This window comes from Anser cygnoides, chromosome 1, assembly GCF_040182565.1.
Source record: "Anser cygnoides isolate HZ-2024a breed goose chromosome 1, Taihu_goose_T2T_genome, whole genome shotgun sequence".
NCBI classification, from domain to species: Eukaryota; Metazoa; Chordata; class Aves; order Anseriformes; family Anatidae; genus Anser; species Anser cygnoides.
This window is the reverse complement of record NC_089873.1, coordinates 59,178,875-59,191,737: the sequence shown is the minus strand read 5'-3', so window position 1 is coordinate 59,191,737 and position 12,863 is coordinate 59,178,875. Positions and strand designations below refer to the sequence as shown.

The window sequence follows — 12,863 nt, the reverse complement described above, 5'->3', positions numbered from 1 at the left end:
TAAATTTTCTCATGCAGGTTCTTCATATTCCTTGATCTACATTTATTTCTCCCACATATCAAATACTACGTACAGCCAAAGAGTAGGGAATATTACAACAGATTTATGTTACCCTTAAGGACTCTTGTTTCAAATCATCTGTAAATGCAAGTTTTTCTATATGAAGCCTTCAAACCATTTCTGGTTTTCAGTTGTTTTCAGAAGTAATTTGTAGAACCTCCATTCTACAAAATGCATAAAAACGGGGTGAAATCTAATGACATGTTGTTTACTATGCAGTAACTCTTGAAATAAAAATACTTACAAGATATCTCACAATATTTTTTTAAGCATGCAAGGAAAATGGAAAGTGGCTCTATCTAGTAATCTCAGTTAATTTCAGCTGATTATTCTGAAGCATATAATTGTATAAAGCATTATCTTTTTTTTTCTGCACAAAAGGAACTCAGCTACTTGCAAATTGCAGTTCCTGAGCCAAATTCAACAAACTGTGTTGCTGTAAGTGGATTTGTAAATTTTATACATCTCTTCCATTAGAAAACATAATGATCAGCTTTGAGTATCTAGGCTGAAGCACAGCCATGCTGGAATTTTAGCTAGTTTCTTCAGAACTTCAGTACATCAAACACAAACATCTAAATTTCAACTAGATTTAAAGTACCACAATGGCTAAAACCACAAAATGATTTATTTATTTTTAGAAAGCACCGTTAAAATTTAACCCAACCAACCATAGAATTAAAAATAATTCTTCATCTCAAGAAATGTGTTTAACAGGGGAAAATTGGAAAACTGGTTGTAAAATACTTCTGGCCACCAGCACTAAAGTTGACTATAAATGCCTGCCTGCTTAAGAACTATTTTAATATTCTTGGCAAAAATTTGCAGTTATTGTTAACAGGGGTAGGAATCTTTGAGGGTGTTCAAATTCCAGACCAATATTTCTTAAACCAGAAGATATATGGCTCCAAACTGTAACATATATATGATGAAAGTGCCTTGTCCCACATCTAAGAATATGAAAACCACTTAGACAGGACCTGATTGAATGCTACTTACTGGCGCACAAAGGAAGCCTAACACCTGATGACTTTGCAGTGTATAATGTCCAGGATTTCACGATACCCAACAATTGGCACTGAAAAAATCAGCAACAATTTGAAATCTTGGACGCTCACACACCATCCTGAGATTTTGGCTAGACATAATCCCAATAGGTTACAATATTTATTTCAGGTTTCCTTGTTTCACAGGAACAACAAGCTTCAAAGTAGGAGAAAGGAAAAGGCATCTAAAAACCATTTTGAGTGGGAAAACCTGCAGCTACTTTCACTGCTTATGTTTACAATGATAATTCCAAGGACAGGAAAGCACTGGGAAAGAAAGCTTTCTGCAACAGTCATATTTAAAAAGCTTTCTGTTAAGTGGCCTAGCACATCTTTGGTTAGTAAATGAGTGTCAACAGATGTTTTTTTTTAACTGAAAGATTTCCTAAACTCCAGTTTTCTACGCTATAATGACCAGCAAAATCAAAAGGAGCCAATAGAATTATGAAAACCAGGAAAGCCTAATCTAACAGCAACTGAAAAAATCACTTACCTACAATTTCCTTTTTCAGGAGGTGTACCATAAAGCAGGCACACTGCATCCTCTACACAGAATGTATTTTCTTCTATATTTTACAATAGAAATGCCTCTATATTTCAAATTCTGAGGACTGAGGAGTTTAGCACACACATACGACACTTATACTTACGCCCCTCTGTTCATTTGTGGATGAGGGAAAACCAGAATTCATTAGTGCTTACGTTGTTGTCCAGTGGCACTGCAAAAGCAGCATTGCTATTGCTGATCACGGGTCACAGGCCTTGCACTAGCTTTCCCTTACGGTAGCAGCACAAGTCTCTAGTCTTGACCTATTATTATGCTTGTTGCCAGCTTGTTAAGAGTTCCAAAATGGCGCATGGTGTGAAGTTACTCTAATTACAACATGGAGTTTAAGACTGGGACAGTAGCTGAAATATATGGACAGGAGACTATAAACAACTCCATGATGGTCCATTACTAGTCACTAAAAAGTTTAAACCTTGCGAGCTGGGAAAAGATTGCTTTACGCGTAACAAGAAAAGAAGCAGCTAAGCATGAAAAATCCAAATAAGCAACGGGGTAAGGTACCTGGTGTAGCATGGAAAAAAAACATTCTCAGGCATTGCACAGTAGTTTGGGGGGCAGATGCCAAAGGCTGAGAACTGCCTAGAAATACAAAACTTCTTAAAATGAAGGCAGCTTTTATAACTGGGGTGGTGCAATTATCACAGCAATCACCATCAGAGAACCACAGTGGGACTGTCACAGCTACAAGCCCACTTTTAGCCACAGCTTTCCCTCTCTCAGCCTACCTAATTCTTCAGGGATCTTTTGACCTGCCAGCTAATCATCCATGGCTATGTATAGCATTTGGCTAGTTCTTTTTCTCTAAAGATAGATCAAAAGAATGTATGCACATTGCCTTAATTCTGTTCATAAACTTATGAAAGAAAATTAGAAACAAAGTGGTACATTTAACTTTTTCTCTAGAGGCATGTTTATAGTAAGCTGTCATTCCTAGCAATTAAAATGATTTACTTAAGTCCAATCATTAACTACAAATTTTTTAAAAAGGCAAAATGTAAACACGCACGCAATTCAGCTTTTACAGCCAATTTCTGTGAAAGAAACCAACCTTGAACAGGATGCATAGTTCCACTTACAAGGGCAGTTCATAACTACTACAGGGTAAAAGACCATCATCACTGCAACATCTGGTAAGAGCGTACGGTCTTGAGAAAGGCCTGTATCCATTAGACCTATATCCATCAGACCTGTATCCATCAGACCTGTATCCAGTGTAGGCAGCAAGACCAGAACATGAGAATCTATAGAGAAAATCCAGACCTATTCTACTACTGTACTGGAGCAGAGAGAGAAGCCTACTGGAAAACAGTATAAAGCAATCATCAGACAATTGTTTGCTGTTGTAATCAAGAGATGTCATCTAGGAAAGCAGTACCACTGGTAAGAGCTTTGGGTGCACCTGCCTCTAAAGAAAACACGATCCTCTTCTCTTAGGAAGTAAGCTACCAAGGAGGAGGACTATTACAAGAAAGCTTTCAGCTGTAAAGCAGTAGAGGTCAAAGATCAACATGGTCACCCTGCTCTTTAGGTATCTGGAAATCAAAATGGAAATGCACAAAAAGTAGATGCAAGTACTTGCAATTCTGAATGAATATAAAGGAAAGGCTCAGGCAAGGAAGCATAAAGGCTGAAAAGTAAAAATGAATTTATAGTCAACAAGGAACATAAGCAGCAACACTGAAATGCCTTATATTTAAAGGAAATTAAAAAGAAATACAAGAGCTTAATAGGAAAGAAGCATGCTGTGTGGAGGACTGAAATACTCAGTTCCTTTTGTATCCTGACTTTGTAAAAAATGGTGATGCCTGATCATAAACTTGTACGTTTAAGTCTGTACGGCCTGAGGATAAATTAAATGTAGAGCATCCTTAGAGAGCTAGATGAACAGTCCATGAATTATCATTATTAATGATTGAATTATTGAATATGAATTATTATTTTTGAATATGAATTATTATTTTTGCAAACTGATTATCTTAGAGGTTAGTGAATACCAGAGGGCTGTAATAGGGAAAACAGAAAATGTATATTTAAAAAGGACCAAAAAGAATGATATGGGGAATCTGTATGCTTGTAAAATTTATATTCCTGACAAGTATAAGAACAAATTACTAAATAGACAATTTGTAAGCATCTAGAAGATAAGAGAGCAGCAAAACAAAAGCTAACATGAATTTACCAAGAACATCCCTCTGTCAAGGTAACACAATTATCTCCTCTAACAGAACAGCTTGCCTAATGGGCACAGCCATAGATATACCAACTTTTAACTGTTGCAAATTGTTTTGATGCTATCCCATGCCGCATTTCCACTAGCAACCTTTGGAAGTTAATTATATCAGAGGCAAAGTGTTTCAAAACCCAGCATCAATATTAACATTTTTATTATCAAAGCAGATGAGCAAACCAAGTGGTTTTAACTTATTTAATTGATAGCTTAGAAAACAAAATAGAATATACCCCAATGGCATTTGCAAAGGCCAAGTTAAGATAAGCCAAAGCACTTGATAAGCAAAAATCTGAAGTCAGAATCATCTTGATAGTTAGAGAAATTGATTTAAAATCAATGCATAAAAGTGCAAAATAATGTACAGAATCAAATGTAGAAATAAAAAAGGGGAAAAGAGCAGCTAGTGAGCATTATTGTGGGAACAGATCCAGTGATTATAATTATTGCAAGCTAAACGTATTAGTCACATGATACTGTAGCAAAAAAAAGAAGCTAAAAATTTGCATGTTGCAAATAACTACATCAGTCTAATAAGATATTATCTGTTCATGCAGAATTTGCCTTGTTATTTTTCTTAGATGACAAAACTATTTATGGATGAAATTGTCATGAATACATTTTTGTGCATCTGGAAAGCGCATAACAAACATGGGAACCAATATACATTTCTCGTAAGAAATCAATTTGCCTGTAGCGTCCCTGTTGGCTCTTAAACCTACACGCAAGTAAATATTGAATTGCTATTTTGAAAATTTGCCCTTGGACATTCAAAAGAAAATCATCTGAAACAAATTATTATCTAAATTTTCCTCAGCCATATCAATTTCCATATAATATTTGGTCATATAATATTTGAATATACCTCTTCAATTTTCACAGTTTCTTAATGCATACTTCAGGCTCATACTTCTCATTTTCTCCAACATGCTTTAATGATTGCAGTAAATAGGACCAAGAAACTCTCTTCAGGTGTTAATAGGCTTTTATCAAACCAAAGTGTATCAATCAATACGTAGCAGCATATAATCCTGTCTTAGTCTTACCATTAATTACCGGGGTATAAACAACAATTCCAACCAAGTTTGGATCAGATACAGTAGTGTCCAGAATAAGGCCACCAATACTGAAAAACAAAGTACAATATTTAGAATAAGGCAAACAGATACATTAATTAGTATTTCAAACTTTTTTAGTAATTTCAATCTTTTAATATCTTCAAGCCAATTTTCTTCTCAATTCATCTTTTTTCCCCTATTACTTTGTCCTCCGCTACAGACTAACATTGCTACAGCTACTGATTTAGATATTAAAATTGACTTCTTGTATAACAAAGACCATAGAATTTCAGAAAATCACTTGACTTTTAAGATTCATAGCTTTCATTTGATTAAATCACTTCTTAGATCAGTGTGCAGTTTTGATAGGAAGCTGCAGGAGATGAATACTTCACTGTTTCCTTTATTTGATACAGTACATCTCTGTTCAGTCATTTCCACAGGCTACTGCTAGCTTCCCCACTCATTCCGATCTATGATTTAACTATGTAACTTCGTAATTTTTGGAAGGTTAAAGTTTTTTCCCACTCCGCATTCTAGAGGCTCCTTGAATGTTTCTTTCAAGCACAGTCAGGTGTTATATAAGATATATAGAGAGACCGACAAGAGACCTCAAGACAAACAAAAACATATAGACTTACCTGCTTATAACCATGGCAGTTATAACAGGCTCCCATCCTGAATGGAGAACAGTTCTGGTAGCTGGGTGTTTGGCAGCTATGACAATCCCCATAGGAGTCAGAGCCAAAAAAAAGGCACCAACTAGAGGAGATACATAGTAATATGTCTCTAAAAAAAAACAACAAACACACAGAAAAACAAAATAACTGTTTTGCTTTCCAGACATTCATAAAAGTTATTCCTAATTTAGAACTCTAAAATAAATTACATTCTACGCCATTCAATTGAGGAATTTTAATAGTCTCTAGCACTACTGTACCTAACTTTTCAACTACTGCATCAAAAAATATGGTGTAACATCTGCCACCTGTGATCGCTTTCTCCCATCCCATCAAGGACAGAACTATCTGTGTCAAGTAGAAAGTTTTTAAAAACATTTTTATATGATGCTTGATGATAAAAATGCAATAGAGATGTGGAATATAAAACATTGTTACATGTCTGCTAAAAAAAAAAAAAAAGAAACAACATATTGAAAATGCATTTTGTTTATATATAAATTTGTAGCATATGTAAACCTCCCTCTTTCCAAAGCACAGATAATATGCTAATCTCCCCAGAAACAGCATATCTAAAATGATGCAGGCACAATATGTAATACTGAAACATTCATATCAGTAGTTCAGTTGCTTTATAACCTGTCTGAAAGTCTGGAAATTCACAGCCACAATTCTGCTGCCTGCACCTATCCATCAGAATGGCATCATATTTCATAGGAACACAATTGCAAATATCAGTAAGGGAGTACCATCGTAAAACAAAACTAATAATGCAAAGGGCTGCCTCCAGAAAGAATAATATTTTTCAGATTAGTTCAGTCATACAGTCCCATCCACTCAGAAGCTATCACAGTGATCCAATTCAACTGTGGCAAATACACGTGTAACTTACACAAACAGCTTGCATTTACATACATTTAATTTTATGAGAAATGTGGCAGTGTATTTAATATTAAACACATTTTGTTTAAACTTTCAGAATTTGGACAACTCAATGCAAAATATATTTTAAATAAACAGGTTGAAGTAGTTCACATAGAACGCATAAACACTTGAACAAAGAAGAATATCCAGTATATATAAAACTATCCTACCCAAGCATTATGGCTTATTACAAAGTCTGCAAGTTCAAGCAATTACTACTTTGATGTTATCTTGGTGGAGGGATGGAGAACAGCTAAAATTACTCCTGAAAGAATTGCTGTAGTGTTCTTAGAAGTTACTGTCCTTCTGCATTGACTGGTAACAACCTCTGCAGCAGAGCCAGCAGAAAAGAGACTAAGATTCCTATCACTCTGTAAGCTAAAAGTAGAAAGCTATCAGAATGAGAATGAGACAAAACCCAAAAGAGAAGTAATTTTTCCTTTCCTTTTCTAACTACTCTATAGTATATTATCTCCTTCCATTGTGGTGCCTTTTTTTTTTTTTTGTCGTTTTTCCTCCTTCTATGAACTAAGAGGTGTTTAATGTGAAAAGGTCTGACTCAAAAGAGTACACATAATACATGACTCCTTTATTTGATAATTACAGGTTTTTTTTTAATCAAGCTTATAAGAGAAAAATGTATTGATGTAAAGTTTTTGAACTTTTTGTCACGTGGACCACTACTTGCTGCCCAAGTAAATGCATTCTTCCCTCCACCTGCAATGAAGAAAGATCCCTGTGCGTACTGCAGTGGGTCCTATGGAATGGCATCATTCATTCTGTATCTATTTACGTAAAACTTTGAGACTTCCTTCTTTTTCTCTTTTTTTTTTTTTTTCCTTTTTAAGATGTTAATCACATTATGTTCCTGCTACTTATTCTCACTCCCTCTATGTCTGTTCTGTCTGAGAACTGGCTGAATGGTAGGTCTCAGAGATCAGTGAGATCAGTGGCAGGGGCAGTAGCTAGCAGTGTCCCCTGGGGTCAATACTGGGTGCAGTATTGTTTAACTTACTCATCAGTGACTTGGATGAAGGGATAGAGTGCCCCCTCAGAAAGTGTGCTGATGATACTAAACTGGGAGGAGTGGCTGATACACCAGAGTATCAGCCGCTCAAAAGGATCTCAACAGGCTGGAGAGATGGGCAGAGAAGAAACTCTTGGAATTCAACAAAGGTAAGTGCAGGGTCCTCCACCTGGGGATGAATAACCCCACGCACCAGTACAGGCTGGGAGCTGATCTGCTGGAAAGGAGCTCTGAGGAGAAGGGGTTTTGGGATCCCAGTGGACAACAACTTGACCATGAGCCAACAATGTTCCCTTGTGGTCAGTGGTATCCTGGGCTGCATCAGGAAGAGCATTGCCAGCAGGTCAAGGGAGGTGATCCTCGCCCTCTACTCAGCCCTGGTGAGGCTTCACCTGGAGTGCTGTGTCCAGTTCTGGGCTCCCCCGTACAAGAGAGACATGAAGTTCTGGAGTGAGTCCAGTGAAGGGCTACTAAAATGACGAAGGGACTGAGATCTGCATCTGAGGAAAGGCTGAGGGAGCTGGGACTCTTCAGCCTGCAAAAGAGAGGGCTCAGGGGGGATCTGATCAATGTGTATGTGGAACAGATTGCCCAGAGAGGTTGTGGAGTCTCCTTGCTGGAGTTATTCAAAAGCTGTCTGGACGCAAGCTTGGGTAATGTGTTCTAGGGACCCTGCAGGGACGTTGGACTAGATAATCTCCAGGGGTCCCTTCCAACCTCAACCATTTGATTCCGTGATTATGAGATTTTTACCAACACAAGAAAGGAAATTAAAGTTCAAAAAGGAATGGCATTTTACTACAATTTCTTTTTTAATCCCAATAACAACTTAAATAACTTGTTAGAACATGTTCATGAGAAAAGAGAGTATTTAACTATCAGCAGCAGTCTCCAAGCATGGAGAACTAGTCCAAAAATATAGTCCAAGAATTACAAAGAACACTAAAAATAAGCACTCTTCTACTCAAAGTAAAATACATTGTATAATTCCTTTCTTCTGGGAAAAACAAACAAACAAACAAAAAAAAATACAAAAAAAAATGCCAGCACAAAGATAAAACAGAAACCAGTCCAGCAAATGAGCAATAAATACTAACCAAGAGATATTTAATAAGCAGCTTATAAATAAATAAGTGAAATATAAAATATATGTATGCATATATCATCCTGCCACATAAATGTTTTGTAAGATGTTTTAAAAAATGAAAAAATAAAAAAAATGAGAAGACAGTCTTGCTAGTGTATTCATGAACTATAACCAAAATAAATACAATTTATATGTGCAGTGCAACAGGACTGTACTATTTCAGAACTCAGCAAGCAGCCAGTAGCAAGGGCAGCTTTACAAGCCTTAGAAAACACAATTAACCCATGGACGATTTTCAGTCCTTTCACTAGTCGAAGTCAAAATATTTTAAATTAGTTAACAGTAGCTACTGAAAAAAAAAGAAGTGCATCTATACAATATAACGCAAGCTGTTGTTTTTACAGCAAACAAAGCAAAAGTTAGATGAACTTTCAAGAGAGTGAATAGATATTTTATAGCAGTAAAAAGAAAAGGTGTGTAGTGATATAAAAGACAACGTGAAAGAAAAGCAACTGGTGGTTTTGTTACATACTAAGGCATGACTTTCAACAATACTCAGCAGTGGCTTAAGTTTCTTCCTCTGAGTCAACAACAAGTGAGAAGAGTTATTTTTTGGCCTTGTTTTTCAATATTTTAATATGTACAAGTGTCTTAACTTTACCATGCAGAAAAATCAGAGACAATTTACAAAATAGGTTTTATACCCGAGGCTTTTAAATGGAGTTGGACATAAACCAGATTATAAAAGCTACCCATTGTTACAAGACTGTGTCACAAGTTTTTCTGAAAAGGACAAAAGTCACGAGTGGTTCTCAGGAGTGGGGAATCTTCAAGGGCAAGATGAGGCCAGAGCTTAGATTCTTAAAAAATGATAATAAATGTTTTCTATGATAATATTCTAGTACTTCATTGGGATTCCCTGATTTATTTTTAAAAAAAAAAAAGTGCTAGAGGGAATAACAAACAAATAAATAGGGCATCAGTCACCCCCATGCTGCTAAACAAGGAGGAAATCAGGTATATTTATTAATCAATTTACAGGTTTTAGCCTACCCAACTGAAATTCACCCTACCCAGGTTTTAAGGCAAAGATTATGTAAAATTGAAGCTTAAGGCAGCTGTTCCCTAATAGAACTTTATATTCGACTTCCCATCTATTAAGTTTAATTAAAACCAGAACTGTAGAAGCCATTAATAGTTTCAAAACATATCACAGAAACTGTCACAAGTGAGCTATGATAGATTCCAGTTCCCTGCAGACCCAGTGAAACTGCTCAGCTCCAGTCTAACTCTCAGAAAGGACTTTCCTTTAGCTAGGGGAGACTCTGCTGGCAGAACAACTTACTTGGATCTTAAAAGACTCTAACCTCAAGATGCATCTTTTGAGGAAGGTTGGGCCATCATCCTATTTATATTTAATCCATAGAAAAAGTAAATTTATTCTACAATAGCTGGAGAGGGGGAAAAGGGAATAAATGACTCTCCTTTTGGGATTCATTTCACGCCACTTTTGACAGCTGGGTGCTGTTTACTTTACATGGCAGGAGGAAATTTGCTTGGCCTGTTCTGGTGGCTCTGCTACAGAGTTTGTAACATCCAACACTGCAAAATCAACTCCTAAAAACACTCAATAACTCTTTAATGAACTCCTGGCTGCGACCTTAAATCAAACAGGAAGGAGGAAGGAGGGAAGAGACAAGGCTTCCAACCAAGTCCTTACTGATCTTCAACTATTTAAAGCCCTCATTCTTGTGGTATAAACACTGACAGCAATCAAACAAGCAATTGGGGAACTCAGATGGTTAACATTTTGCCGCTTATGCAGGATGTCTACTGTGGTGTACTGTTCGGTGTGGTGCCTCTGAAAACAACACAACCTCTAGGTGTGAGCGGGAAATGTACTATTTCAGAGGCAAAATTAGTAACGATGGGGGATCCCGCCGTCTGGCTTCTCAAACTAGATCCGAGGATAGCTGAGAGACGCCGGCATGCACTTAATCCCCGCCCCGTGAGGAGAAGAGGGTAGCTTGAAACGAGGCCCCCGCAGCGTTGCAGGGGGCGAGCAGCGCGGTTTTTCTGTCAGAGCCGGGGCGGGCGCCCCGCTGCCGTCGGCGGGCCTGGAGAGCCCCCTAGCGGCCGGCGGGCCGCCGCGCTGACACGGAGCCGGGGGAAGAGGGTTTTCCTCTCAGAGGAACTCCCCGCCGCCCCGTCACTGTTCGACGAGATGTTGAACACAGGCCTGGAAGGCGTCCTACTGTTAAGGGGTGTGTTTACATGGTTCTAAGTGCAACGCGCAAAAATGTGGAAGTTTTTCTTCATTTTTTTTTTTTTTAAATGCGTGCTGAAGGACTGGCTATCGAGGACTCGCCACGAATTAGCTAAAGGATTCAACTGGCTTCAGCATTTAAAGGACAAGTTAGTTTACAATAATTGTCTCAGGAAGGAAAATGATTAGATTATCTCTGAGGCTGCAATTCATGGAGTAATTTAGAAGTGCAGATACAGTCCTTTTCAGGGCATTAAGACAGAGCTGTTAACCTGGTGCCATTCAAATCCCCGGCTCTGATGGGTTTGCCCTTATTTTTGAAACAGTCAAATGATTTTTTTAAGAGATTGTATATATGATGGTGGACAAACAAGATGCTTGATATGTCCCTAACCTAGGTAAGTATGCTACCGTCCTTTTTCCTTGCCTCTTCTGGGCATGCCATGAAGCACCTGCTGTACAGCTCCGTTATAAACAAGCAGAAAACTTTTAAATAAATAATTTCACCCTTTCTGGCCTATTATTTGAAAACTTTTCCCATGCATAGAGCCAGAACCTTCCCTCTTTGTTGGTGTATTTTAGTAATAAGGCTAGTAAGTTGTAGGGGAAACTATTGCATTCAGAAGACAGTTCAGAGGTGGGCTCAACCTGCGTCACTACTAGCTCATAAACCGTGTACTTCCTTATAACGTTCCCTCTACGCTTGTTGCTCTACTTCTGAGAAAGCAGGGAAGTGGCAGAAAGAACGTAAGGACATCTGTGCTGAGTGAAGCCAAGAGTCTCATTGAGTCCAGCATCCTGTTTCTGACCACAGCCAACAGTTAAGGCTTGTGGAAAGATGGTAAGAAAATGGCACATTTACAGCAATGTTCTGCCTCTTCTGCTGCTCTTTGCCTCAGGGATGGGATTTCATCACTCTACTTTCTAGCTGCATCTTTCTCTTCAATAATCCTCCATAGATTCTTCTCTGATTAATTTATCCAACTAGTGTTTTTTGGTTTTTTTTTTTTTTAATCACTTTGGTCCTCTTAATATATGCTGGCAGTAATTTTCACATCCCAATCATGTATTGTGTGAAAAAGTTCCCGTAACTTTTTTAAACAAAACAAAACAAAACAAAACATTGTTGTCTGATCATCTTCTGAATGCCTCTTCCCTGCCTTTCACTGCTTTATATACTTCTCCTGAGCTGAAGCTACTACAATCTTATATTCCGTGTTACTATTTCATAGTTCAGCTACATCTTGGAAGCCACACATTTGCAAGGGCTTTGTGGTTTGTTCTTACTTTAGAAAGACTCTCTGTTTCTGAAGAGAAGAAAATACAAAGGCATAGAACAAATGTAAAGAGCAGAAACCATTATTTTAGCAATAACTAGATAATTACATACATATCACCAAAAGAGAAGCATTTCCAGAAGACCATACAGAAAGAAAAGTTGGGAGTAACTCTTAGAAGAATACTTGAGAGCACTACTCCTTCCTCCTACGTGTGTGTGTGATCTGCTTTTCAGTGGCAGTGGCTTGCTACAATGTGAGTGTCCAGCTGTAAAAATAGCAAAGGACCAATTCAAGCTGGCCACGCTTTTTATGTTATTCCTCTGAGAGACATTAGGTCACCTGTAACTAGAAATGTAAATTTCTAAATAGATATGAAAAGAAGAAAGAAGAAAGTCCAAGTTTCTTTCACTATCTTCTTTTTGAGTTTGAGTTTTTGTTGTTGTTTTTTTGTTTGTGGTGTTGGTGATGGTGGTGGTTTTTAAGAAGAAATAATGTTTTAGGAGAAACTGAAATATTAGTACCAATTATTTAATTTTTAAAAATAAGAAACATACTGTGCAAAATTTATGTAAAGGACAGGAAGCAATACTAGATATATGCACAAAATGACATACATTGTTTACATGCAAATGACAAATGT

The 12,863-nt window shown here is 37.4% G+C and overlaps 1 protein-coding gene across 3 annotated transcripts in view; it reads right to left on the bottom strand.

The window, feature by feature from the left end:
• The window catches only part of SLC41A2 (solute carrier family 41 member 2), a 57,875-nt gene that overhangs the window by 21,280 nt on the left and 23,732 nt on the right, over nucleotides 1–12,863 (bottom strand). For all 3 annotated transcript variants that reach the window (XM_066997273.1, XM_066997278.1, XM_013180970.3), the window contains 2 exons: nucleotides 5,601–5,748; nucleotides 4,948–5,027 (listed from right to left, as the gene is read on the bottom strand). In XM_066997273.1, the coding sequence (XP_066853374.1) occupies nucleotides 4,948–5,027; nucleotides 5,601–5,748 (228 nt within the window). The remainder of the gene's footprint in view (nucleotides 1–4,947; nucleotides 5,028–5,600; nucleotides 5,749–12,863) is intronic.